Genomic DNA, 26,796 nt, shown 5'->3' on the forward strand with positions numbered 1-26,796 from the left:
CCAGTATTTGAACTCTGTGAGTCACTACCTAATGTGTGCCAGTGGCAAGGTGGAAAAGAAATGTTACTATAGTGCTGACATGACACATCTTAGATTGGTGGAGTTTTTATTTTTAATTTATTTCTGAGACAGACGCAGCTCCTGTGGCTGGTTCACTCATGAGATGCTTCCAACGGATGTGGGACGGGGCCGAAACGGGGAGCCTAGAGCGCAATCCAGGCCTCCCACGTGGGTGGCAGGGGCCCAGCTACTTAGCCTCTGCATTAGCAGGGAGTTGTGAGGAACCAGAGCCAGCAGGTGGGACGCAGGCGTGTTAGCCTCTAATGGAAATGTTTTTAACCATGGTAGCAGCGGAATGGGCGCAGCAGCCGGGGCGGGGCTCCAGGCCAGCAGGATCCGCGGGCTGGAGGAAGGCCGTGCACCTGTCCCGGCCCGCGCCTCTGTGCCCTGGGCGGCCGAGAGCCTCAGCTCGCAGCTGTCAATCACGAACCCCGGCAGCAGCCTCCCCGGCGCGAGCCCCCAGCACACTTCCCCGCCGACGTCGCTGCTGCTCGCGGCCAGCGCCGCTTCTCCTGGGGGCCCCGGGTTTTCGTTCTCCGGTCCGGGCCTCTAGTTTGTGTCCGGGGAACGCGGTCAGCCCCGACCCCCGGGACCTCTGATCCGGACGCCTGCAGCTCCCGGAGCCGGGAGCAGGTGCGGCAGAGATGGGGGCGGGGGGCGCAAGTTCTACCCAGACACTTGGAACCCAGAGAGAAGGCGGCCACGGCGCGGCCACCTCGGCCAGGACGCGGAAGAACTGCGAGGTGCCGGTCAAGAGCCCAGAGCCCGCTAAGTGGCTACTCACCCCTGGACGGGGCGGGACCTCAGAGAGCCAATCAGGAGCAAGTTATGGAAAAGAGGCTAGTTCTGATTGGGACGCTCGCCGAGAGAAGGCGGGATCAGGGCTGCAGTTAGCAAATCAGAAGTCGTATATCTGTGCGCTCCCAGCCCCCGGGGCGTGACCGGGAGGGGAGTCCCAGGCTTCAGAGGCGAGCCTGCGTCTCCAGTAGTCAGCGCTGACTGGGCGCTGAGCGTTAGGAGGAGCCAATCAGAAGACAGGACTCCCAGGGCGCGGTGGAGGGCGGGGCCCGGAGCTCGGGCTCCGCCTCCCGCGCGAGTGCGGGGCTGCGGCCAGAGTCCGCGACCGCAGGGAGCCGAGTCCTCGGGACGTCGGGTCGCGGCGGGTGAGCCGGGGTGGGGCCCGCAGAGGCGAGCACGGGTCGTCCGGGCGGGGAGGCTGCCTGCGTGCGGGGCGACCCCCGCACTCCGGAGACCTCACCGGGACCCGCGGGCTGACGCCGCCGCCTGTCTACACCGGCAGGGCCGAGGGCGCGTGCGGGGACCCGGGGCGAAGGTCGGGAGAGGCCGGCGGAGAGCCGGGGCTTGATGGAGCAGCCGCGCTTCCTGAGGGCCGTCTGCGGGCAGGACACCCCGTGGGCCGGGCCCGTGGGAGTCGCATCCCCTCCTCCACCCACGGGGGCGGTGAAGCCGGGGCGGCTCTCACGAGATCTTTCCTTACTTCGGGGGCTGGCGGAACCCGGGCTGTCAGCTCTGACCCGGAGCCTTCGGGGGCTGGCGGGACCCGGGCTGTCAGCTCTGACTCGGAGCCTTCTGGGGGCTGGCGGGACCCGGGCTGTCAGGTCTGACTCGGAGCCTTCCGGGGGCTGCTGGGACCTGGGCTGTCAGGTCTGACCCGGAGCCTTCGGGGGCTGCTGAGCCCCGGGCTGTCAGGTCTGACCCGGAGCCTTCGGGGGGCTGGCAGGACCCAGGCTGTCAGGTGTGAGACCCGGAGCCTTCCGGGGCTTGGCGGGACCCGGGCTGTCAGCTCTGACCTGGAGCCTTCCGGGGGCTGGCAGGACCCAGGCTGTCAGGTGTGAGACCCGGAGCCTTCCGGGGCTTGGCGGGACCTGGGCTGTCAGGTCTGACCCGGAGCCTTGGGGGGCTGGCGGGACCCGGGCTGTCAGCTCTGACCTGGAGCCTTCCGGGGGCTGGCAGGACCCAGGCTGTCAGGTGTGAGACCCGGAGCCTTCTGGGGGCTGGTGGGACCTGGGCTGTCAGGTCTGACATCAGGAACCCTTGTATCAAAGCAGAAAGGCTGTGTCAGCCCGAGGAGGAGGAGGTCCAGACGTCAGAGTTCTTCGTCAGCTGCTTTTCCCAAGCCTTGTACAGGTCCACCCAGCTGACCACGATCAAAGTCCTGGTTCTCCTGCCTCTGTGACCCGGACCACAGCAGGTGGCTTGGAAGTCATTACTTTTTTTTTTTTTTTTTTTTTTAAGATTTATTTATTTGGGGCCGGTGCTGTTGCACAGTGGGTAAAGCCACTGCTTGCAGTGCCGGTATCCCATGTGGGTGCCAGTTCAAGTCCCAGCTGGTCCACGTCAGATCCAGCTCTCTGCTGTGGCCTGGGAAAGCAGTAGAAGATGGCCCAGGTCCTTGGGCCCCTGCACCCGCGTAGGAGACCTGGAAGAAGCTCCTGGCTCCTGGCTTCAGATTGGTGTAGCTCTGGCCATTGCAGCCAATTGGGGAGTGAACCAGCGGATGGAAGACCTCTCTCTCTCTCTTTCTGCTTATGCCTTGCTGAATTACAGAGAGAGAGAGAGAGAGAGTGAGGTCTTCCATCCACTGATTCACTCCCCAAATGGCTGGAATGGCCAGAGCTGGGCCTATCCAAAACCAGGAGCCAGGAGCTTCTTCTGGGTCTCCCACACAGGTGCAGGGGCCCAAGGACTTGGGCCATCTCCCACTGCCTTCCCAGGCTATCAGCAAAGAACTGGATCGGAAGTGGAGCAGCTGGGACATGAATCGGCACCCGTGTGAGATGCTGGCACCAGAGGCAGAGGCTTACCCTACTGCGCCCAGCACTGGCCCCATGGAAGTTGTTACTTTTGTTGGAGGTAGGCCGACTGGAGAGTAAAACCTACCTGCACCATACATGTAAGTGAGTGAGAGCCATCCACTGACTGAATGAGCTCTTCAGACTCCCTCCTGGCAGGACCTCACAGCCTTAAGACCAGTTGAGCAAAATCGCCTGGAGAGCTCTCAGTCTGGGAAATGCTGGCTTTTTTTGTTTGTTTGTTTGTTTGTTTTTGATTTATTTGAAAGAGTGACGGTGGGGGGTGGGGGTGGAGAGACAGAAAGGACATCTGTCCATCTGTTCACTCCCCAAATGGCTGGCTATGACGGTCGGGGCTGGGCCAGGCCAAAGCCAGGAGCCTGGAACTCCATCCAGGTCTCCCACGTGGGTACAGGGGCACAAGCACTTGGGCCGTCTTCTGCTGCTTTCCCAGGCCACAGCAGAGAGCTGGATCGGAAGTGGAGCAGCTGGGACTAAAACCGGTGCCCACATGGGATCCTGCATCCAGGTGGCGGCTTTACCTGTTGTGCCACCACACTGGCCCAAGTGCTGGCTGTGATGATGTCAGTTTTTATATGATCAGTTGGGCACTTCTGCCCGCTCTGTCCAGAATGGAGACACACAGACACACAGCGGCGTTCAGATGCTGCCTTCCGAGTGCCAGTGCCCCACCCTGCCCGGGTACTGTCTCCCTGGGCTCTGTTCCCCCACCCTGCCCAGGTACTGTCTCCCTGTGCTCTGTTCCCCAAGCCTGTCCTCAGCTGTCAGTGCCCCTGCCCTGCCCGGGTACTGTCTCCCTGCGCTCTGTTCCCCTACCCTGCCAGGTACTGTCTCCCTGTGCTCTGTTCCCCAAGCCTGTCCTCAGCTGTCAGTGGCCCTGCCCTGCCCGGGTACTGTCTCCCTGCGCTCTGTTCTCTATGCCAGTGTCTGCCCTGCCCGGGTACTGTCTCCCTGCGCTCTGTTCCCCCGCCCTGCCCGGGTACTGTCTCCCCTGTGCTCTGTTCTCTTTGCCAGTGTCTGCCCTGCCCGGGTACTGTCTCCCCTGTGCTCTGTTCTCTTTGCCAGTGTCTGCCCTGCCCGGGTACTGTCTCCCTGCGCTCTGTTCCCCCGCCCTGCCCGGGTACTGTCTCCCTGCGCTCTGTTCTCTATGCCAGTGTCCGCCCTGCCCGGGTACTGTCTCCCCTGTGCTCTGTTCTCTATGCCAGTGTCCGCCCTGCCCGGGTACTGTCTCCCTGCGCTCTGTTCCCCCGCCCTGCCCGGGTACTGTCTCCCTGTGCTCTGTTCTCTATGCCAGTGTCCGCCCTGCCTGGGTACTGTCTCCCTGTGCTCTGTTCCCCCGCCCTGCCCGGGTACTGTCTCGCCTGTGCTCTGTTCTCTATGCCAGTGTCTGCCCTGCCCAGGTACTGTCTCGCCTGTGCTCTGTTCTCTATGCCAGTGTCTGCCCTGCCCGGGTACTGTCTCGCCTGTGCTCTGTTCTCTATGCCAGTGTCTGCCCTGCCCGGGTACTGTCTCCCTGTGCTATGTTCTCTATGCCAGTGTCCGCCCTGCCCGGGTACTGTCTCCCTGTGCTATGTTCTCTATGCCAGTGTCTGCCCTGCCCGGGTACTGTCTCGCCTGTGCTCTGTTCTCTATGCCAGTGTCCACCCTGCCCGGGTACTGTCTCGCCTGTGCTCTGTTCTCTATGCCAGTGTCTGCCCTGCCCGGGTACTGTCTCCCTGCGCTCTGTTCCCCCGCCCTGCCCGGGTACTGTCTCCCCTGTGCTCTGTTCTCTTTGCCAGTGTCTGCCCTGCCCGGGTACTGTCTCCCTGCGCTCTGTTCCCCCGCCCTGCCCGGGTACTGTCTCGCCTGTGCTCTGTTCTCTATGCCAGTGTCTGCCCTGCCCGGGTACTGTATCCCCTGTGCTCTGTTCTCTTTGCCAGTGTCTGCCCTGCCCGGGTACTGTCTCCCTGTGCTCTGTTCCCCGGCCCTGCCCGGGTACTGTCTCCCTGTGCTCTGTTCCCCGGCCGGTCCTCAGCTTCCTCGCTGTCCTCATCCGTGCTCTGGTCTCGCGCTGCAGAATCCGTCTTTGTCCTTTTACTCTGAACCCTCCTGGTCGCCTTTCTGCTCCGGCCTGTGTGCTCCTAGAGCTGCTCTTCAAGGCGCAGGGACCCTCTGGAGGGCCACGCCTTCCGCTGCCCAGGGCACATCCGTGGCGTTGGGCGTCTTCTCCCGCCTCCCCTTCAGTGCCGTTTCTGGCCCAGGATGTGGTACGTCCTGCATGAAGCCGGTGGTGGGGACGTGGGAAGTGGCGCTCAAGGCCCCCTTGGAGATGCTGACCCTGGCCGGGAGCGCTTCCCCGGTGGTCCTGACGGTGACAGTGGCCGTTGCCCACTTGGCCCGAGCCTTCGCCTCCAGTCTCCTCCACAGGCGCCTCCTGGTCCAAGACCAATGCAGAGTCAGAGGGTATCAGCACAGCTGCACTCACTGGCACCGTATTTCTCCCAGCTCAGCAACTTTTTGTTACACTGGCTTTTTTTTTTTTTTTTTAAGATTTATTTATTTATTTATTTGAAAGGCGGAGTTACAGAGGCAGAGAGAGAGGTCTTTCATCCCCTGGTTCACTCCCCCAGTGGCCGCAGCGGCCAGAGCTGGGCTGATCTGAAGCCAGGAGCCAGGAGCTACCACATGGGTGCAGGCGCCCAAGGACTTGGACCATCTTCCACTGTTTTCTCAGGACGTAGCAGAGAACCGGATCAGAAGTGGAGCAGCCAGGACTCGAACCAGCACCCCTATGGGAGGCCAGCACTGCAGGCAGCAGCTTTACCCACTACGCCACAGTGCCAACCCCCAGGCTGACTTTGGATGGCCAGAGCTGCCGTGTTGCTTTATGCTGCCTTTTAAAACAGGTCTCTGCAGACAGAGCGTAACAGCCCACGGCCAGGATGCCACAGGCGTTTGGGGAGTGAACCAGTGGATGAGAGATCGCTCTCTGCCAACAACTACAACAACAAATATATAGAGAATTGTAGAGTAGAATTTATTTTTTGTGCCAAATTCAGAATGACTGTGACACTGCTAGCATTTGGAGAGTTGAGCACCTGCCCCGGGATTTCATCTGGGAGCTACTGCTTCAGCCCGTGTGGTAGTCTCTGTCCTGGCTTTATGTGCATTTACGCTTGGAAAGCCCCCAGCACACGTGTGGGGCACAGGTGACGCGGCGGAAGTCTCAGGCATCTGGGCATTGTCGCCGTGTCCTCGGGCAGCGGCCATCTGAGTGGATTAACTCGCTTCTGAAAGCCGGTGCCATGGTCAGAAAAGCAAACACGAGAAGTAGTCGTCAAGGATGTGGGAGCAGCTGGCAGGAGGTGGAGACCCACAGGTGGCCCCAGGGGCAGGGAGAGCCGGCTGAGGGGTGGGCGTCTGAGGTGTAGACCCTTCTTAGCAGGTGAGTGGTCCAGGCGGGGAGGGGCCGCCTAGGAGAGCCCAGCGTGTACACCTCCCCCAGCTGTAGCTGTGACGGACACGGAGCAGACACGTGGTCTGATCGGCGGAGCTCTGAACAAGTTCTCATCTCCATTCTTGTCCCGGCCGGTTTCTCCCAAGGGTGAAGCATTCCGTGAGGTTCACAGATCTTCATTTATTTAGGTTTTAAACTATCTGTTTTTAAAAAATCATTTGTTTATTTGAAAGAGGGACAGAGAAAAAGGGAGAAACAGTGAAATCTTCCAGCCGCTGGTTCGCTCCCCAAGCAGCGCTGAGATCCGGGACTCCAGTGGCGCAAGCAGTGGCTGCACCTGCATCACCATGGCAACCCTTATGCTCAGTTTTTTGGTTTTTTTGGTAAAGACTTATTTATTTTTTTGAAGAGTAGAGTTACAGACAGTCTTTCATCTGCTGGTGCATTCCCAAAATGGCCGGAGCTGGGCCCATCCGAAGCTAGGAGCCAGGTGCTTCTCCTGGTCTCCCATGGGGTGCAGGGCCCAAGCACTTGGGCCATCCTCCACTGCACTCCTGGGCCACAGCAGAGAGCTGGCCTGGAAGAGGGGCAACCGGGACTAGAACTCAGCACCCATGCAGGATGCCGGCACTGCAGGCGGCTCCTTTACCTGCCATGCCACAGCGCCGGCCTCCCCTTGAAGCTTTTCTGTCTCCATCTCTGCAGCCTGCCCGGCTTCGTCTGATGGCACAGCCCCCAGTGACCACATGAGACACCTGCTGGGTCAGTCGTGTAGGGTTTCACACCGTCACTCACCCTGCAAGGCCCTGCCTCGGAGCTGCAGCCGCCGGGTGTGTAACCGTGGACGTCTACGTGGCCCCTGTGTCTGCACGGTGTTGTAGTGCAAGGTCACAGCCAAAGTCAGACCTGAAGTCGGAGGCTCCTTCCCCTGCGGTGGCTGCCGAAGCACGAGCACCTGCTGCCGCCACCCCAGCTCGCTGTCGAGCGCTGCGAAGTCGTGGTTGGAACTTTCTTCAGAGATTTCAGCAAAGACTAACCTTGCCACCCCGAAGACAGCGCCCTCTCTACGTCTGACTCCAGTAGCGTGCTGCTCTCGTCCACAGGCTTCCTAGCATTTTCCCCTTGAAAAACCCTTCCACCGGGGGAACGTAGATGCTGACAGGTAACACCCGTGCCAGTCAAGCTCCGCGCGCTAAACCCCACGTGCAGGGACACCAAGGCTTACCCGGCTGCCAGCACTCTCGACACAGTGGCCGCACGCACGCTAGGAATAGCCCTTAGCTGTTCTGATTTCCCTCAAAACCTGTTGATGAGACTTGTTTTTTTTATAGTACTACATCCTTTGAACAGCAGCCAAAGCCATACCCTGAAGTGCAGCACACTCCCAAAATGCAATCAGTTGTTTGCAACTTAATATGAAGGAAGAGTTGGGGACAAGTGTTTGGCACCATGACAAAGATGTTGATTAAGACCCCTGCATCTTGGGGCCGGTGCTGTGGTGTAGTGGGTAAAGCTGCCGCCTGCATAGCCGGCGCCGTGGCTCACTAGGCTAATCCTCCACCTGCGGCGCTGGCACCCCTGGTTCTAGTCCCAGTCGGAGCGCCGGATTCTGTCCTGGTGGCTCCTCTTCCAGTCTAGCTCTCTGCTGTGGCCTGGGAGGGCAGTGGAGGATGGCCCAGGTCCTTGGGCCCTGCACCCGCATGGGAGACCAGGAGGAAGCACCTGGCTCCTGGCTTCGGATCGGCGCAGCGCCGGCCATAGCGGCCACTTGGGGGGTGAACCAACAGAAAAGGAAGACCTTTCTCTCTGTCTTTCTCTCTCACCATCAGTGCCTGTCAAAAAAAAAAAAAAAAAAAAAAAAAAAAAAAAAAGCTGCCTCCTGCAGCGCTGGCCTCCCATATGGGCACTGGTTCGAGTTCTGGCTGCTCCACTTCTGATCCAGCTCTCTGCTATGGCCTGGGAGAGCAGTAAAAGATGGCCCAAGTGCTTGGGCCCCTGCACCCACATGGGAGACCCGGAAGAAGCTCCTGGCTCCTGGCTTCAGACTGGCCCAGCCCCAACCCCAGCCTTTGCAGCCATCTGAGGAGTGTAGCAGCAAAGGGAAGATATTGCATTCTCTCTCTCTCTCTCTCTCTGATGCTGCTTCTCTCTCTCTCTCTCTCTCTCTCTCTCTCTCTAACTCTTTCAAATAAATCTTTAAAAAAGAGTATTTTTCCTTAGGCTGTAGTAATTTCTTTTCATCCCCAATTTTTAAAAAGATTTATTTATTCACTTATTTACTTCTTGCAAGGCAGAGTGACACAGAATAGGGAACAGAGAGGGGTCTTCCATCTGCTGGTTCCTTCTCCAAATGCTTGCAGCAGCCTGGGCTGGACCAGGCCAAAGCCAAGAACGAAGAACTCCACGCTGGTCTCCTACATGGGTAGCAGGGACCCAAGCACTTGGGCCATCATCTGTTGTTTCCCCAGGCACATTACCAGGAAGTTGGATTGGAGCAGCCGGGACTTAAACCACAACTCCAATATGGCAGGCAAGTGTCACAAGCACTACACTGCCGGTCCCTGGTCCCTGTTGCTGAGCCTCTGACCCAGCTCCCTGCTAACGTGTCTGGGAAGGCAGTGGTGATGGCCCAAATGCTTGGACCTCTGCCACCCACGTGGGAGACCCGGATGGAGTTCCAGGCCCCTGGCTTCAGCCTGGCCCAGTCCTGGCTGTTGCAGCCATTTGGGGAGTGAACCAGAGAATGGAAGGCCTCTCTCTCTCTCTCTCAAATAAATAATTTTTTTTTTTAATTCAAAAGGTGTGGAGTAAGCTGGGTGATGGTCCTTATAATTTAGCAAAACCATGGCTACCAGAGATCACTGTATCTGAACTTACCTTTTTACGAAGACCGATGGTGGCGAGTCGAAGGCCAAGGCCAGGACTGTGGCTGGGTTCTCATTGTGACTTAGGACATGACTCTAGGCCAGTGACTTCACCTCTCAGGACCTGAGCTTCCGCTGGGGAGGCGACAGGAGGAGGACGGAAGGGACAGGGTGACCCCAAAGTGCTCTCCTGGCCTGCGTTCTCTCCCTGGGAATTGCCGTCATTCAGAGCGGTAACCCTGAAAGTCATTTAGATACAAGGGTTTTTATTCACCTGCGGAAATATCCACTTAGCTCATTGCCTGCCCGGATCATTTTTAACCTTATTCATAAAAGTAAATAAAGAAGTAGGGAACTCGTTCTCTTGAGAAAAAGCGGTTCAACAAATGAACTCGCACCACACCCCTTTCTGATTTATTGTCCTCTCCCTCCCCGCAGAGGCGATGTCCAGCGGAGAGGATTCTCGGTCCCGGGCGCTGGCCAAGCCGGCTTTCACGGAGGCACAGGCCTCTGCCTTGGTGGAATCTGTCTTCGGGTTCCGAGTGTCGAAGGTCCAGCCCCTTCCCAGCTACGACGACCAGAACTTCCACGTGTGCGTCTCAAGAAGCCAGGACGCGGCCGACGGCCCCGCCGAGTACGTCCTGAAGATAAGCAACGCGGAGGCCAGCAAGCACCCCGACGTGATTGACGTGCAGAGCCAGATCATCGAGTTCCTGAGGGCCGCCGGGTTCCCCACCGCCTCCGTGTGCCGCACCAAGGCAGGCGGCCTGAGCTCCGTCGTGGCCGTGGGTAAGAGGTGGCCGGCTCACCGGCCAGCACCTGTCTTCACGCGGGCGTCTGCCTCTGACCCCGGGTAGAGATATGGTCTCAAGACCAAGTGCGTGAGTCCCGGTGATGTTTCCCAGGAGCTGGGAGAAGCCACAGCATCACCACAGTGGAGACTGGAGCTCTGATTTGGAAGAAGTGAGGGCAGCGATCCGGGGTAACCAGGATCTGGTAGTACTGATGGGGACCTGTAGGAACCGGGGGCAGGGGGGGACATTTTTTGTTTTGTTTCATTTTGTTTTTAATTTGTGCTGCATCTGGAAGTACTTCTTTCTTTATACTCAGTTCTGTTGGGTTTGTCAAGATTTATCACTTAAACATTTTTATTTATTTATTTATTTATTTGAAAGGCAGAGTTACAGAGAGACAGAGGCAGAAGCAGAGAGAGGTCTTCCATCCGCCAGTTCACTCCAGAAATTGCCGCTCTGATCTGAAGCCAGGAGCTTCTTCTGGGTCTCCCATGTGGGTACAGGGGCCCAAGCACTTGGGCCATCTTCTACTGCTTTCCCAGGCCACAGCAGAGAGCTGGATCAGAAGTGGAGCAGCCGGGACTAGAACCAGCACCCATGTGGGATGCCGGCACTGCAGGCTGCGGCTTTACCTGCTACGCCACAGCGCTGGCCCCTTGTGGGTTTTTTTAATCAGGAACTACTTGGATATTTGTATTTACTAGACTGGTAGTGGATTCTGGTGCACACAGGAAAATCCTGGCTTCCCAGGTCTGTCCTTGTACTGTCTGGGGACCTTGGGCACACTCTTGGAACTCCCCCATCTCCGATCCTGGCCCGCAAGACTCCATCCATTCTACTCCTAAATGCTGAGATCCACCCAACTCCGCCCTCTGAGCAGCAGCCTGGAATCCACTCCTAGAATGTTTGTCCCTCTGTTTATGTTCATTGTTTATTTTATATATATATATATATATTTTAAAGATTGATTAATTTTTGAAAGGCAGAGTTACAGACAGGAAGAGAGAGAGAGAGAGAGAGAGATCTTGCATCCTCTGGTTCACTCCCTAAATGGCTGCAACAGCCAGGGCTGGGCCAGGAGGAAGCCAGGAGCCAGGCTCTCCATCCGGGTCTCCCATGCGGGTACAGGGGCCCCGACACTTGGCCCCCGAGGAGGAGGAGGTGTGCAGGTTGCACACACAGGCCGTGCCTCAGTCTACCGAGAAGCCTGTATTCCCCAGCGCTTGTTTCTATGCCTCATTTCCCTCAGGTGCAGCCTGGGAGGTGGGGGGGCTGTCAGCATTTGCTTACGTGATTTCTGCCTGGAGCCCCGGCCAGCAGGGCTGACTGTCATTTATTGGTATGGAAAGGGCCAATTCCAACTTTTTTATGTTAACTTTTACTTATTTGAAAGAGACAGACACAGAAAGATGTTTCTGTTGGTTCACTCCCCAAATGTCCACAACAGCTGGCACTAGACCAGGCCAAAGCCAGGAGCCAGAGCTCCATCTGGGTCTCCCATGTGGGTGGCAGGAACCCAAGTACTTGAGCCATCACCTCCCAGGTACTAATAATTAATAATTCCTGTGCATTAGCAGGAAGCTGGAGTCAGGAGCAGGGCGAGGACTTGAACCCAGGCCCTCCCACGTGGAATGCGGGCACCCTAGGCTACCTCTTAACCACTCCATCACATGTCGGCTTCCCAGTGCTGTTCAGGTTTGTCTGTTCTGCCTATTTCATCCACTCAGCACTGTGGCCTAGAATTCTGCTGAGTTGTTTAGGTTGGTGCATTTTTGCCTCTTCTGTAATTTTTATTCTTTTCAGAATAAAAGTTGCAAAGACCAAATATCAGCTAATTTTTTTAAGAATAGTTGATGGGCCAGTGCTATGGCACACTGGATTAAGCCACTACCTGTGTCACTGGTATCTTATATGAGCACCGATTCTAGTCCTGGCTGTTCCGCTTCCGATCCAGCTCTCTGCTGTGGCTTGGGAAAGCAGCAGGAAATGGCCCAAGTGCTTGGACCCCTGCACCTGCGTGGGAGACCCAGATGGAGTTCTAGGTTCCTGGCTTCGGCCTGGCCATTGCGGCCATTTGAGGGGTGAACCAGCAGATTCTCTGCCTTTCAAGTAAATAATTGTTATAAAAAGAAAATGCTCCACTGATGGGCGGTGTCTTTCGGTTCACAGACAGGGGCTCCAGCATCAGGAGCTACGTGGTGAGGCTGCTCACCTACCTGCCCGGCAGACCCGTGGCCGAGCTGCCCGTCAGCTCCCAGCTGCTGTATAACATCGGGAGGCTGGCTGCCAGGCTGGACAAGACCCTGGAGGTATGACTGTGGGGCTTGTTCATTTGTTTATTTGTTTCAAAGTTCACTTATTTATTTGAAAGTCAGAGTTCAAGATGAAGAAAGAGAGAGAGATCTTCCATCCGCTGGTTCACTCCCCAGTTAGCCACAATGGCCAGGGCTAGGCTAAGCCAAAACCAGGAGCCAGGAGCTTCTTCTGAGTCTCCCATGTGGGTGCAGGGGCCCAAGCACTTGAGTCATCTACCGGCAGCTGGTTCGAGTCCCTGCTGCTCCATTTCCTATCCAGCTGCCTGCTGATGTGCCTGGGAAAGCAGTGGAGGATGGCCCCTGCACCTATGTGGGAGACCCCGGTGAAGCTCCTGGCCCCTGGCATTGGCCTGGCCCAGCCCTGGACGTTTTGACCAGCAGATGAAAGATCTCCCTCTCTGTCTCTCCTCTCTCTGTAACTCCACTTTCAGATAAATAAATAAACCTTTTTTAAAAAACACTAGGTTATAGATGACAGTAAGGAGCAGTGGTGGGGGAGGGGCCTTGGAAGTTTCCAGCAGACACAAAGATTTGTAATTTCTGTCACTCTGAGGCCCGGTAGGGGAGACACAGAGGGGCAGGAGGCCACTAGGATGCTGGTGCTGTGGCCAGGTTCAAGATATATTGGAGACATCAGGCTGCAGGTGGATCGCACGTCAAAGATGGCCGCCGAGAGGCTGGGGTAGCTGTATCGCTTAGCACCAGGGCGAGTGCATCAGCCCAGGCTCCCCTCATGGTTCTGTCTGCAGCCAGTTCTGTCCAGTGTTATCAGGGGCAGCAGATTTTTTTTTAACAAAGAGTATTATGGGACAGCAAGTTACCATGCAATGAGTAGGCAGGTAACTATTATGGGATGTCAGGACAGTGTGCCGCTAAGGGAAGTTTGCTGTCAAGCAAAGGCTGGGAGAGGCTTTATTGTCCATGGTTTTAGCCCCTCCATAGAACTCACTGCGGAGTTGGTGGGGTGAGAAGGAAGCCACAGGGAAGCCCCCCCCCATCCCGCCACCAGGCCTGTCCCAATCCCTGGCCTGATGGCTGGCCCACTAGGAGGGCCTTGGAAGCTTGGCTAGGTTCCAGGGTCGGGCAGCCCAACTCCCACCCACCCTGCACGCAGAGAAGCTGAGGTCTGAAGCCGGATGTCCCTCCTGGGGGAAGCAGGGCCCTGAGATCGCCACTGGGATTTGGATAGGGAGCGCGGCGACGTCTTCACCCTCGGCCTGCCTTCTGCCTTCTCTGTGGGCGCGCTCATCCACCTATTGCCATACGCATCGCTGTCATGGGGACGGCGAAGCCAGCTTCAGAGGGCGGCAGGGCCACATCCCCGCCGACACTGGGTCCCGCGCAGTAGCCACCTGCTGCTTGGTGTCCGAGGTATTTTAAGTTGTCCTACAGGGCACAGGGGAGCTGCAGAGAGAACCAAGGAAAGCCGTCCCCCCTTGGTGTCGTGGTGAATCGGAGCTCATCCCCTTGCCTAAGCTCACCCTGCCTACGCAGGGAGGAAGTTCTGAGTCTTTTCCTTAAGTGCTGGGGGCTGCACAGTCTGTGGAAGATAAAGCGCAGTGTGGACCCGGCAGTGCTCTGACCGCTCAGCTGGGGATGTGGCTGGGCCACTGCGGTTTCCGGCAGCTGGCCAGGGGGATCCAGAGCAGACGGGAGCCCCTGGGCTGGAGGGGACTGGAACTAAGAATTCGGAAGAGAAGGCGCCACCTGGCCAGTACCGGCAGCTCGGTGCTGTTTGGACCCTAGACTGGAGGGCGAGCTCAAGAGTCGCAACTTTTTTTTTTTTTTTTTTTTTAAGATTTATTTATTTACTTGAAAGAGTTACACAGAGAGAGGAGAGGCAGGGAGAAGTCTTCCATCCACTGGTTCACTCCCCAATTGGCCACAACGGCCAGAGCTGTGCTGATCCGGAGCCAGGAGCCAGGAGCTTCCTCCAGGTCTCCCATGCAGGTGCAGGGGCCCAAGCACTTGGGCCATCTTCCACTGCTTTCCCAGGCCATAGCAGAGAGCTGGATCGGAAGAGGAGCAGCCAGGATTAGAACCAGCACGTTTATGGGTTGCTGGTGCTGCAGGCAGAAGCTTAGCCCACTACACCACAACACCAGCCCCTGAAAGCTTGTCTCTCTCTCTCTCTCTCTCTCTGCAGCTGCCTTTCAAATAAATAAAATAACTCTTAGAAAAAAAAAGGCTATCAGGAATATAGAGAAGTCAGATCTAGTGCAGAGTTCGTGTTCAACAAATATTTATTGAGTACCCATATAAATGAGATCTTTATTTTTTTAAAGATTTTATTTATTTTTATTTAAGAGGTAGAGTTACAATGAGAGGGAGAGAGAGAGAGAGAGAGGTCTTCCTTCCGTTGGTTCACTCCCCAACTGGCTTTAATGGCCGGAGCTGTGCTGATCTGAAGCCAGGAACCTCCTCCTAGTCTCCCATGTGGGTATAGGGGCCCAAGGACTTGGGCCATCTTCCACTGCTTCCCCAGGCCACAGCAGAGAGCTGGATGGGAAGAGGAGCAGCTGGGACTAGAACCAGTGCCCATATGGGATGCCAGCACCTCAGGCAGAGGATTAACTTACTGCACCACGGCGCCGGCCCCAAGACTCATCATTCCCGTTACTAACCCTGTCAGAGCTGAGCCCTCCTGCAGATACAGGGCTAAAGGGCCCCCACTGCGATGCTGACTCTGAGCCTCCCCGAGTAGGCTGGCGCTCTGGTGGAAACCCACCAAGCGTTCTATTTCACCTTCTTTATAAATAACAGTATTCGAGTAGTTCATGGAAAATCTGTGTAATGAAAAACTACTTGTAGATTTCAAATCTCTTGCATATAAAGAAATTTATATTCTCTCTTTCTCTCTCTCTCTCTTCAATAGAGATAGGCAGACCGAGCTCCCATCCACTAGTTCACTCTCCAAATATCTGCAATAGCCTGGACTGGGTCAGTCTGAAGCCAAGAGCTGGAAACTCCATCCAGGTCTCCCGTGTGGGTGGCAGGGACCCAACCACTTGGGTCATCATCTGCTGCCTTCCTGGTGTGCGTTTGCAGGAAGCTGAATGGAAACAGAGCCTGGGGCGGTGCTGTGGCACAATGGGATAAAGCCCCAGCCTGCAGCGCCGGCATCCCATTTGGGTGCCGGTTCTAGTCCCAGCTGCTCTTCTTCCCATCCAGCTCTCTGCTGTGGCCTGGGAAAGTAGTACAAGATGGCCCAAGTGCTTGGGACCCTGCACCCGTGTGGGAGACCTGGAGGAAGCTCCTGGCTTCAGATCAGCTCAGTTCTGGCCATCGCGGTCATTTGGGGAGTGAACCAGTGGAATAGAAGTCCTCTCTCTCTCTGGCTCTACCTGTCTCTGTAACTCTGTCTTTCAAATAAAATAATTCTAAAAAAAAAAAAAAAAGAAAGAAAGAAAGAAAGAAAACGGAGCCTGAACTCAAGCCTATGCACTCTAATAGGGGGTGCAGCTTCCGACCGACAACTCTGCTGTCACGCCCCACACGCCCACCCCGCAACTTGTCTCTGAATTCCATTTTCTCATGGCATTTTAAGCACCCCCACCCGCATAGATGCATAGTGAAAATTTCAAGCAGTGCTGAAAGGTGTCACATGAAAATCGCGTCACCACCATCTCCATTCCTGCTTGGAATCCACCTCCCCGTAAGAGCAGCTCCTCACGGTGGCTGCTGTACCTTCTGCTTGCTCTGCAGAGCACGTCACACCCGGCAGTAAGGAGACTGGAAGTCTCGTCCCGTGAGGAATCCCGTGAGGATGTGGAAAGGCTTAGTCTGCAGAAGGGAAGGCTCAGGGCAGGCAGAAGTGCTGAGTTCAAGTATCGGGGACAGTCATGTGGCAGAGGCATGCATCCGGTTCCAGATGGCCCCAGAGGTCACAGTGAGACCGGTGGACACTGCTGGGGAGGTAGCTTTCAGCCCAACAAAAGGAAGAAATAGAAAAAATACAAAGTGCCAGAGTCCATCACAGGCAATGTCTCAGTATTATTGACTGTGATGGTTTTCTTCTGTATGGGTGTGTGTGTGTGTGCCTCTACAATGAAACGCAGTATAAGGCAGGCTCAGAAAGATTGGAAGGCTCCTCACGTCAATGGGTGCCCGTGTGGCACCCTGCAGCCCTCACTCGGGGACAGAGATCTGAAGTCTTGAGACCCAGGCCCTCCTACGGCCACAGAGTAGCAGGTCACTAGCCCTCTGCGAAGCTCAGTTTCCCCGTGCATACACGGATGGCCACAGTCACTGCGAACTTTAGATAGAATGGTTAAAGTCTGGGCCCAGTGTTGTGGTGCAGCGGTTAAGCCAACATCCCATAGTTAGAGCAAGTCCCAGCCGCTCCACTTCCAATCCAGCTCCCTGCTAATGCACCTGGGAAAACAGTGGAAGATGGCCCAGGTACATGGGTCCCTGACACCTGCGTGGGAGAACCAGGTGGAGCTCCTGGCTTCTGTCTCTGGCCTGGCCCAGCCCCAGCTGTTGCAGCTGTTCAAGGAGTGAATCAGTGAGTGGAAGAGCTCTCTCTGTCAACCGCCTTTCAAATAACTAAGTAAATCTAAAAGAAGAAGAAGAATGGTTGAGGTCTACAGGCCCTTCCAAGGCCAGGATGTCTTATCCCAGGAATATCTGTGAATTCAGAGGGTACGGAATGGTACCTTGTAAGCGGGCACTGCTCGAGGTGTGGAGCCACAGTGGTGAACAAAACAGGCCCCTGGCCCTCAAGAGCTTAACTGTTAGTGAGGCTGACCCGGAAATTAATTAAGTGAGTTACGGCAAATGCAGATGGCAATAAGGTAAGAAGAAGAAGTCAGCAGAGGAGAGGGTCGCGAAATGTTGGAGAGAAGGTGAAATTTTAGATGGTGTGGTCAGGCAGCTCTTGTAGAGAAGGTGGTTCCTTGAGTAAAAACCTGGCAGAAGGAGGGCACTACCCATGTGACCCACTGCGGAGAGCAAAATCCGTGTTGGGGGTTGGACCGCGGCAGGTGCACTCGCTGGCCAGCAGGGGGCCGGCACAGTCCAAGCAGAGTGAGCAGGAGCAGAAGCTGAGGTCAGGGGGGTCACCAGGGGCTGGGGTCAGGTGAGGGGGTGAGAACAGTTCTGTAGAGCTGCCTCGGATTCCTCGCGTCAAACTCTACAATCCGGGGGCCAGGAGTGAGGTGCTGCCTGGGACGTGTGCACCCCCTATCCGAGTGCCTGGCTGCTTTGTAGCTTCCTGTACTCTGGGAGGCCTTGGGTGACGGCTTAAGCACTCGGGGCCCTGCCACCCACATGGGAGACCCAGATGGAGCTGGCTCCCGGCTCTTCCCGGCCCAGCCCCAGCTGGTGTGGGCATTTGGGGGAGTGAACCAGCAGATGGAAGACCTCTCTCTTTCTCTCTTTCTCTCTGCCTTTCAAGTAAAACAAAAACAAATAGCAATGTTTTAAAAGCACCTGTGTGCACACCAGTGAAGGAGGGCGTGTGCCCCGAAGCCTGGAGCCCCTGCACAGACAGGAAGGCGTGATTGGCCTGTGGGTTAACGTGCCCGCAGTCAGTGCACATGCGTGACTGTAAGAGGTGGCCGGCTGTCCCCGGCCGGCACTCCCGGCCACTGGGGGGCACACGGCGGCCCTCTCCGAGGTGCGCGTCCTGCCAGCAGGCTGAGCGTTTCTTGCTTTGGGGTTTAGGAGTTCCGTCACCCTGGGGTACGTAGTCTGCGTCGCGAGGACTTCATCTGGAACCTGAAAAGCGTTCCTCTCCTGGAGCGGTACCTGGACGCCCTGGGCCCGGGCCAGAACCGGGCGATCATCGAGCAGGTCATCGAGCTGTTCAAGCAGGACGTGAGGACCAAGTTCAGCGAATTTCGGGAATGTGAGTGCCCCCCCCACCCCCACTACGTAAGTGCTTTGCGCCATAAAACCGTGGAGGTGCAGCTCAGCTGCGTCAAATCCTCAGCCCAAGGTGCGTGCTGGGCGCAGTGAGTGGGTCAAGCTGCCGTTTGGGGTCGTCCCAGCCTGTGCCGGTCCCAGCGGCTCTGCGTCCCGTCCCGCTCCCTGCTAACGTGCCTGGGAAGCAGTGGATGGTGGCTCAAGTGCTTGGGCCTCTGCCGCTCGCCTGAGGAACCTGGATGGAGTTCCAGACTCCTGGGTTTTGCCTGACCCAGCCCTGGCTGTTGCGGGCATTTGGAGCGAACCAGCAAATGAAGATGTCTCTCTCTCTTTCTGTCTCTTTGCCTTTCAAATAAATAATCAATCTTTTTAAAACTTCGTTTACAAAGTCTTCAACCTTTGCCATACTATTCCACTGTCTTTTAAGTTGATCCATTTGGAGTTCCCCAGAAACCTCTTATTTAAGGAACACAAACTTCATGCATTTCATAAGTACAGCTTTAGGAACACAGTGGTTCTCCCCACTGTGCCCACCCTGCCACCCACACTCCCACCCATCCTCCTCCCTCTCCTAGTCCCATTCTTATTTTTTACTCAGATCTATTTTCAATTAATTTTACAGACACAACGATTAACTCCATACTAAGTAAAGAGTTCAAAAAAAGTGTGAAAATAAAAAAGTTTCTCAGCAGCCGAGACAAGGGCTGTTCAAAGTCGTCAATCTCAAAGCGTCAGTTTCATGAAGCTCCCTCTTACACATCACAGGAGTCCACTTCTTTTTTTTTTCTTAAATATTTTATTTATTTATTTGAGAAAGAGAGTTACAGAGAGGTAGAGAGAGAGAGAGAGAGAGAGAGAAAGGTCTTCCATCCACTGGTTCACTCCCCAGATGGCTGCAAGTGCCGGAGCTGTGCCGATCCAAAGCCAGGAGCCAGGAGCTTCTTCCGGGTCTCCCACATGGGTGCAGGGACCCAAGCACTTGGGCCGTCTTCTGCTGTTTTCCCAGGCCACAGCAGAGAGCTGGATCAGAGGAGAAGCAGCCAGGACTCAAACCGGTGCCCATATGGGATGCCGGCACTGCGGGCGGCAGCTTTACCCGCTACTTTACCCACAGTGCCGGCCCCAGGACTATATTCTCTTGTATGATCTTCTGAACTTTTATCTCAGGTCTATCATCCATCTGTAAGTTGTTTTTATGTGGCGCATACACTTTTTCTTAGGCTTACACGTGTTCCCACCACGCTGTATTGAAGCGACCGCCCCTTCCCTGCTTTGTCTGGGCCCCACCTCTGCTGCAAACTGTGCCCTGTTTGTTCCTGTGGTCTCTGAGCCTGTCTCTGCTCCCATGCACCCGTGTGCCTCAGCGAGGGGGGCTCAAGCCACGGGAACAGACACCCCTCCGCCGTGGCGGGCCCACATGCAAAGGCTTAGTTCTAGCTCCAGTGACACACCTACCGTGGACTCGCTCCGTTCTACCCATCCTCACTTTGGGATGGAGACTGATCGTACTTTCACCAACCCAATTCCTGCCATGGTATTGAGGAGGAGAATGTAGCCAATTGTCTGCTGGCTCTTCAGCCTCCGGCCCTGAGATGATGTCCCTTGTGCCCCTGTGTCAGTGACCAGCAAGTCACGTGGCCCGCCAAGCCACAGCGCCAGCCCCTGGCTGCTCCACTTCCTCTGCACCCACGTGGGAGACCCAGAAGAAGCTCCTGGCTCCTGACTTCAGATCAGCACAGCTCTGGCTATTACGGCCATCTAGGGAGTGAACCAGTGGATGGAAGACCTCTCTCTCTCTCTCTCTCTCTCTCTCTCTCTCTGTCTGCCTCTGCCTCTCTGTAACTCTGTCTTTCAAATAAATAAATATTTTTTAAAAATCCACCCATCTATATAAATAGGGAGACAGATTAAACAGATAGATACTAAGTTTTATAAATTTCCCTTGGGGCTGGCACTGTGGCATGGTAGGTTAAGCCCCCACCTGTGGCGCTGGTATCCATATGTGTGCTGGTTCAAGTCCAGGCTACTCCACTTCCAATCCAGCTCTCTGCTGTGGCCTGGGAAAGCAGTAGAAGATGGCCCAAGTCCTTGGGCCCCTGCACCCGCGTGGGAGACCTGAAGGAAGCTCCTGGCTCCTGGCTTCGGATCAGCCCAGCTCTGGCCATCATGGCCATCTGGGGAGTGAACCAACGGATGGAGGACCTCTCTCTCTCTCTCTCTCTCTCTCTCTGTCAGTACCTCTCTCTGTAACTCTTTCAAATAAATAAAATAAATCTTTAAAAAATAAGTAAATTTTCCTAAGAGGACTTCTGCTTTTTTTTTTTTTAACTTAATTTAGTACTAAATGCTTGATTTCTAAAATGCTAATGTGAATTTCATTCCTAATTTCACTTTTTGTTTGTTGCTGGTGTATAGAAATAGCATTTTCTTGTAACCACATAGTTCCCAAGTACTTTCATTAATTCAAATAACTGACCTCAAGATGCTTCAAACATACACAGTGGTACCATCTGTAATAATTACAGCTTTATGGAGGAAGAAGCAGTCCTTGTGTTTCCCTTCTCTGTTCTCCTTCACTGAGCATCCTTGTGTTCCCCACCGCCCCGCCCAAACCCAGGGGAATGAATTATGTAACCGTTGACCGTGACCGCTGCCTTACGCCTGTATAACATTAAGGACATTCTTCGGGACAGGAGTTGGGCATAGCGGTTGAGAGCCCGCTTGGGGCGCCTACATCCCACACAGGAGTGCCTGGGTTCGGTCCTGACTCACTCCTGCTGTTGTACCTCCTGGGAGGCAGCAGGCAAGGGCTCGAGGGCTTGGATCCCTGCCACCTGCGTGGGAGAACCGGATTGAATTACACGCGCTTGGCTTTGGCCTGGCCCAGCTGTGGCTGTTACAGGCACTTTGCGGGTGAACCAGCAGGCCAAAAAAAAAAAAAAAAACAAAACAAAAAACTTTCTACTTTTCAAAAATATTAATTAATTAAAATAAAAATTTTAAGAAGTTCCCTTCTGTTCCTGGCTGCTAAAAATTTATATGATGAATGAATGTTTTAATTTTACCCAACATTTTTATGCATAGCTATCAACATGGTCATACTGTTTTTCTTGGTTGATATGGTAAATTACATTGGTTGTTTGAACGACAGACTTATAGGGGGCGGCGGGAGGAGAGAGAGAGAGAGAACTTCCATCTGTTGGTTCAGTCCCCAGGTGGCCACAATAGCCAGGGCTGGGCCATGCTGAAACCAGGAGCCAGGAACTCCATCCAGGTCTCCTAGGATGGGGGGTTAGGACTGGGGCCATCCTCCGCTGCATTCCCAGGCACATTAGCAGGGCGCTGGACTGGAAGTGGAGCAGCCAGGCCTTGAGTGGTGCTCATACAGGATGCCGGCACCGCGGGCAGTGGCTTAACCCACTGCACCGCAGCACTGGCCCCTGACCCTGTACTTCTGGCTGATCCCAGCTAGGAGAGAAAGGGACAGAGAATGAGCTGGGCTATTAAATACCCGTCTCTACGCTTCGCTTTCAGGTATCAATCATGGGGACCTTAATGACCACAATATCTTAATACAGTCCAGCAAGACAGCCTCTGGAGATACCGTAGACCAGGTGTCCGGGATCCTGGACTTTGACGACATGAGCTATGGCTACTATGTGTTTGAAGTGGCCATCACCATCATGTACATGATGATCGAAAGCAAGGACCCCATACCGGTGGGCGGTCACGTGCTGGCAGGCTTTGAGAGCGTCATCCCGCTCACCGCCGCCGAGAGGGGCTCTCTGTTTCTGCTCGTTTGCAGTCGCTTTTGCCAGTCGCTCGTCATGGCTGCGCACGCTTGCCGGCTAAACCCCGAGAACCGGGACTACCTCATGGTCACGGCCAAAACCGGCTGGAGGCACCTGCAGCAGCTGTTCGAGATGGGTCAGGCGGCCGTGGAAGAGATCTGGTTTGGAACGGCCAAGTCCTACGCATCCGGGGTTGCCGTGTGACCGGGTGAAAGTCGCGTCGTTAAAACAGCAGGACCAAGTCCGGTTTCGTGCAGGGGTCACTCGCACAGCATAGCTAAAAATGAACTGATGGACAAGATCGGTTCTGAATGTGACGAAACATGTGTGAAACCTCTCAAGCTCTTCAGGCCATCATGACCACTTTTTAAACTTAAGAAAGGGCGGCAGGGACGGGGCAGGGGACAGCTGCATCCCGCACCAGAGGGCCTGGCTGGAGTCCCACCTCCACTTCCCAGCCAGCTCTCTGCAAACGGGCACCCTGCCAGTCAGCAGATAACGGCCGAGCGCTGGTCTCCTGCTGCTTATGTGCAGACGGGGCTGGAGTTCTACCTCTTAACTTCAGCCCGGCCCAGCCCTGGCTGTCGTAAGCATTTGGGGGAATGAACCAAGGGATGGAAGACTCTCTCTCCCTTTCTTTCTTTCTTTCTTTCTTTCTTTCTTTCTTTCTTTCTTTCTTTCTTTCTTTCTCTCTCTCTCTCTCTCTCTCTCTCTCTCTCTCTCTCTCTCTCCTCCTTCCCTCTCCCTCTTGCTTTCCAATTAATAAATAAAACTCTAAAAATCTACTGGGACAGAAGTAGTGCCTGAGGACACGTGTCCTGTGATCCCCTCTGCCTTGGGTATGGAACACACACGATGATGTCATTTTGAGTCAGGTAAGTGCTTAGGTTCTAGTCCAGCCCTGAAATCAAGGACTTCGTTAAACATTGACAGGAATTGATAGAGAGCTGGATAGAGATGAAGCAGTCGCATATTTGAAATAACCAGACACGATGTACAGACCTGGCTAGACCTCCTCTCACCCTGCTGTCCCTGGCCTCCTGTCACATTCTGTGTAGCTGGTGGCACGTGGCTTTGCACAGGGGGTCGTGGTTGTGCAGACACCTGGTCGGCGAGCACCTTGAGGCCGGAAACTGTGTGCAACTTGCTCTTGTCTCCTCCCCGCTTCTCCTCACACCTGCAGGAGTGCCCTTCCCACGGGAAGATCTTTCCTTACAGGAGTTTGCAAAGTGAATGCCGGCTGGAACATGCACTCTAAAATGCACCAGCAGTGCCTGGTGCAGTTACGTGAGAAAACGTTCGCCTTAGCCTGAGAGGGTGGCTGGAACTGCAGCTCCAGAGACGGATGCCAGGAGACACTGGACCTGCAGGGAAGCAAATCGAGACGTCCAGACGAGCCCACTGAGCCCTGAGCTCCCGGAACACGGGGGCCGGGGGAGCCCCAAACAGAGAAAAAAAACGTCCCTGTAATTTAATCTCTGGCTCTGTGAGGAGGTGGCAAATGGGATGAAGCTCACTGTATCCTCGGCTTACATCCTACTGCTGTGCTTCCTCCAGTCCTTTCTCCCGTCGTGGTTTTAACCACTCTTCTACCGATGACCAAAGTTCATGCAGACGCCCTCTCGGTGTGTGTGAGTATCCATTGGGTGTATATCTGACTTGTCTACGAGTAGGCATTGATTCTAAATGTTTAGCTGCCTACCTACCTCACTCTGCTTCCCAAGCTAAGTTTCTCTCTCAATGTTCTTGTATCTATTTTTAAAGTTATGTTGATTTGTTTTTTGGAAAGGCAGGCGACAGAGAGCGAGAGTGAGAGTGAGAGCGAGAGTGAGAGAGAGAGAGCGAGCTGGTATCTGCTTATGCAGCCCCCAAATGGCCACAACAGGTCCGGGCCAGGCTGAGGCCAGGATCCAGGGACCCCATCCTGGGTCGTGCATGGGTGTCAGGGACCCAAGAACATGGGCCATTATCTGCTGCCTTCCCAGGGGTTGCAGCGGGAACCTGAATGGGAAACTGAGCAGCTGGGGCTGGAATTGGCGCCCCTGTGTAGGATGCTGGTGGTGCAAGCAGCGGCTGACCTCATTACGTCACAGCACCAGGCCCTGCATCGTTTGTCACTTCGCTGTCCCTCCACTTCTCAGAGCTGGGGTGATGGTAGTGCCGACCTCACAGTCGGATTTCAAACGAGAAAAACAGAGTGCTTGGCACCTGGCTGGCACCTGCTACGTATTGGCCACACAGTTGTCCAAACTCAAAACACCGAGGAGCTTTGGGCTTACCTTTCTCATACTTAATTAGCGAGTCCTGTTGGGTTCTTTGAATCATAGGGCTTCAGCCCCATGGGCCCTTCCTGCCTTATGTATGTCAGTAGATAACAAAAGCTGAGCATCGAGGAATCTTCACAACACACCCACGAGGGAAATACCACTGTGATTAACACTCACGTTCAGGGAAGGAAACAGATTTAGAAGTGTCGTTGCCCAACAAGAGCCGGGGCCTCCGTCAGGCCTTCCTGAACCAGAGACGCTCTGCCCACTGGCCCGGGCGTGGAACGTCCAAACCATGCGGCCTGGCCTTGCCCGGGCGACAGCGGGTGGGACTCAGAGTTCGGTGGATCTACAGCAGGCTCGTTTGGAAGCTGGTAATGGTGTGTGGCCCGCGATGACGTCATAAATACCCGGGCGGCCCTTGGCAGAAAAACGGTTCCCCATCCCTCCCAGGGCCCCTCGGTACTTGCTCCCCTTCCTCCCTCCGCTCCTTGGCTTCTTAGACACAGACACGGGAAGAAATAAAAACAAATAAAAGCACTTGGGCTTCTCAATCGTTGTTTTTATTTTTGTTTCACCAAGAGACAAGACAGCTGCCATTCTCTGGTTCACCCCCCAAATGCTCACAACGGTTAGGATTGAGCCAGGTGTCCCACGTGGATGGCGGGACTCAACCACGCGAAGCATCACCTGCTGCCTCCCAAGGCCTGAGCTGGCAGGAAGCTGGAGTCAGGAGCCACAGGCACTAGTGGGGGTGCTCAGAGATGCGACGTGGCTGGCTTAGACACGAGGCCTAATGCCCACCCCAGATGATGGCTTTTAGTCCAGCTTGTTCATTCAGGAATCTGAGGATCGGAAGAATGGACTGAGCCTTGGGTTTTACTCCCGGACCACTTAGGTGATGAAACTCTTAGAGTCCCTTTGGGACTGGGTTTGCTAACGTGGATTCCCCGTCAATGAGCCTGCAAAGCAGATCTTGCCGATCGCTGCTTCATTTTTTCTATATGCTGCCTTGCACTGATGTCTCCTGTTCGGTTTTGTTCTAGCTTACCTCCGATCCATCAGTTCCGTGTGTTCTACAAACGCTTTGGTGCCTCTGATGGCTAATTGTAGGTCGCCAACCTGATTGGGTTAAGGGATACCTGGATAGTGGACACAGACACATTATTCCTGGGTATGTCTGCAGGGGTTCCTGGAAGAAGATCCGTCCTCACCGAGGTGGGTGGGCATCCTGCAGTCTGCTGAGGGTCCAGACAGAAAACAGGCAGAGAAAAGACAAGTTGGCAGGGCAGCCATCCTCTCCTGGCTCAGATGTCGGAGATCCAGGTTCCTGGCCTTCAGGCTCCAGGCCCGACCCTAGCAATTCCCTGCCCCGTTCTCTCCCCAGGTCCTCACCAGGCCTTGGCCTCAGGCTGAGCCTCACAGTCACATGAGCCAATTCCTGTAATAAAGCCTCGTAGATACATATACAGGGGCACGTCACCACGTTCATGGAAAATGGAGCTCAAAGATAAAAATGTGACCTTTAAGCATAAACTCTCTCAAGTTCAAGACCCATTTGTGAGCAGTGATACCACTGAGTCCTTTGAGGATCCTGGGAGTTTAACTGGGTCAGTGCGGTCTTTATTAATGAGGAACGGGTGTCAGTGTGTCCCATCCATCCTGTGTTCTCTGAAGAACCCGAGTACAGTGGCGTGAACGCAGACGACGCACTTCCTGTCGCCTTCAGAACCTCGCCCACGGCGAGATCCTCAGGAAAGGACAGCTGAGTGGACAGCAGGAGTGACCACACCGCCACAAGTGCCGGGTCCCCGTGGGGACCAGCGAGCGGTCCCGCATCCGCTACAACAGAACTTCACCTTCCAGCCCCCTGTCCTTGGTGTGCCCACCTAACTCCTTCATAATCGAGGAAGATAAAAATCCTGGTTGCATATGTTGCCACGTGACGTTCAGGAAATCCTGATGGCATCAGCTCACTTTTATTCTACCCTCCTGGTGTCTGTGGGCCCTGGGACAGCGCGTCTCTGCTCAGCAGTGCCTGGCCCCTCAGCTGGGGCGAGAAGGGGTCAAGGAGTGAAGGACCAGAATCCTCCGGCCGCCTGTGTGGCAGGTGAAGCTGGGACTTCTCTGGGTTCTTGGCCAAACCTCTCCGTGTGGTCCACACAGCGCCCGGGTCCCAGAGGGACCTTGTACAGCGGTCATTTCCGTTGTAGTCCCAGGCTCACCCAGATTCAAGGCACAGAGCCTGTCGGTGGGAAACAGCAGTGGCACGTGACAGCAGAGCACATGGGATGGGAGATGTCGGGGTCTCATCATCCCACACATCGCTGCCATCCCGTCTCCCCACTGCGACAGGAAACGGTCTACCGCTGAAGGCACTCTGCATCGAGGCCTCCCTCGGTCAGTCCCTGCAGGAAGGGCCCTCGGAAGTTCGTGGGAAACACCTGTTATGAAAGAGCTGCGGATGGATTTCAAAGTGTGCAGGTCCTGCGATCTTCCTGAAGTTCTGTGGTCTCCGCGGTTCAGCGCTCTCACCTGCAATCATTACTCGGCCTTCCCTCTTTGAT

The 26,796-nt window shown here is 55.2% G+C and overlaps 1 protein-coding gene across 4 annotated transcripts; it reads left to right on the forward strand.

Moving 5' to 3' along the window:
• Positions 1-1,164: 1,164 nt before the first annotated feature.
• HYKK (hydroxylysine kinase) lies at positions 1,165-24,809 on the forward strand. Of its 4 annotated transcripts, none has more exons than XM_062206372.1 (6): positions 1,188-1,223; positions 7,036-7,492; positions 9,633-9,983; positions 12,158-12,297; positions 17,971-18,154; positions 21,706-24,809. In XM_062206372.1, the coding sequence occupies exons 2-6, from the start codon at positions 7,483-7,485 to the stop codon at positions 22,164-22,166; spliced, it is 1,146 nt and encodes a 381-aa protein (XP_062062356.1). In that variant the 5' UTR covers positions 1,188-1,223; positions 7,036-7,482; the 3' UTR covers positions 22,167-24,809. The 4 variants fall into 4 exon arrangements, with proteins under 4 accessions (XP_062062357.1, XP_062062356.1, XP_062062360.1 ...); XM_062206376.1 differs by lacking the exon at positions 21,706-24,809 and adding an exon at positions 20,215-20,414; XM_062206373.1 differs by lacking the exon at positions 7,036-7,492 and having other exon boundaries at positions 1,165-1,223.
• The last annotated feature ends 1,987 nt before the right edge of the window (positions 24,810-26,796 follow it).

Source organism: Lepus europaeus, chromosome 11 (assembly GCF_033115175.1).
Source record: "Lepus europaeus isolate LE1 chromosome 11, mLepTim1.pri, whole genome shotgun sequence".
Taxonomy (NCBI): domain Eukaryota; kingdom Metazoa; phylum Chordata; class Mammalia; order Lagomorpha; family Leporidae; genus Lepus; species Lepus europaeus.

Bases quoted from the DNA above. Each gene is read 5' to 3' on its own strand.
- HYKK (XM_062206372.1), top strand. The intron at 9,984-12,157 runs GTAAGAGGTGGC...TTCGGTTCACAG, and splicing joins GAGCTCCGTCGTGGCCGTGG to ACAGGGGCTCCAGCATCAGG. The intron at 12,298-17,970 runs GTATGACTGTGG...TTTGGGGTTTAG, and splicing joins GGCTGGACAAGACCCTGGAG to GAGTTCCGTCACCCTGGGGT.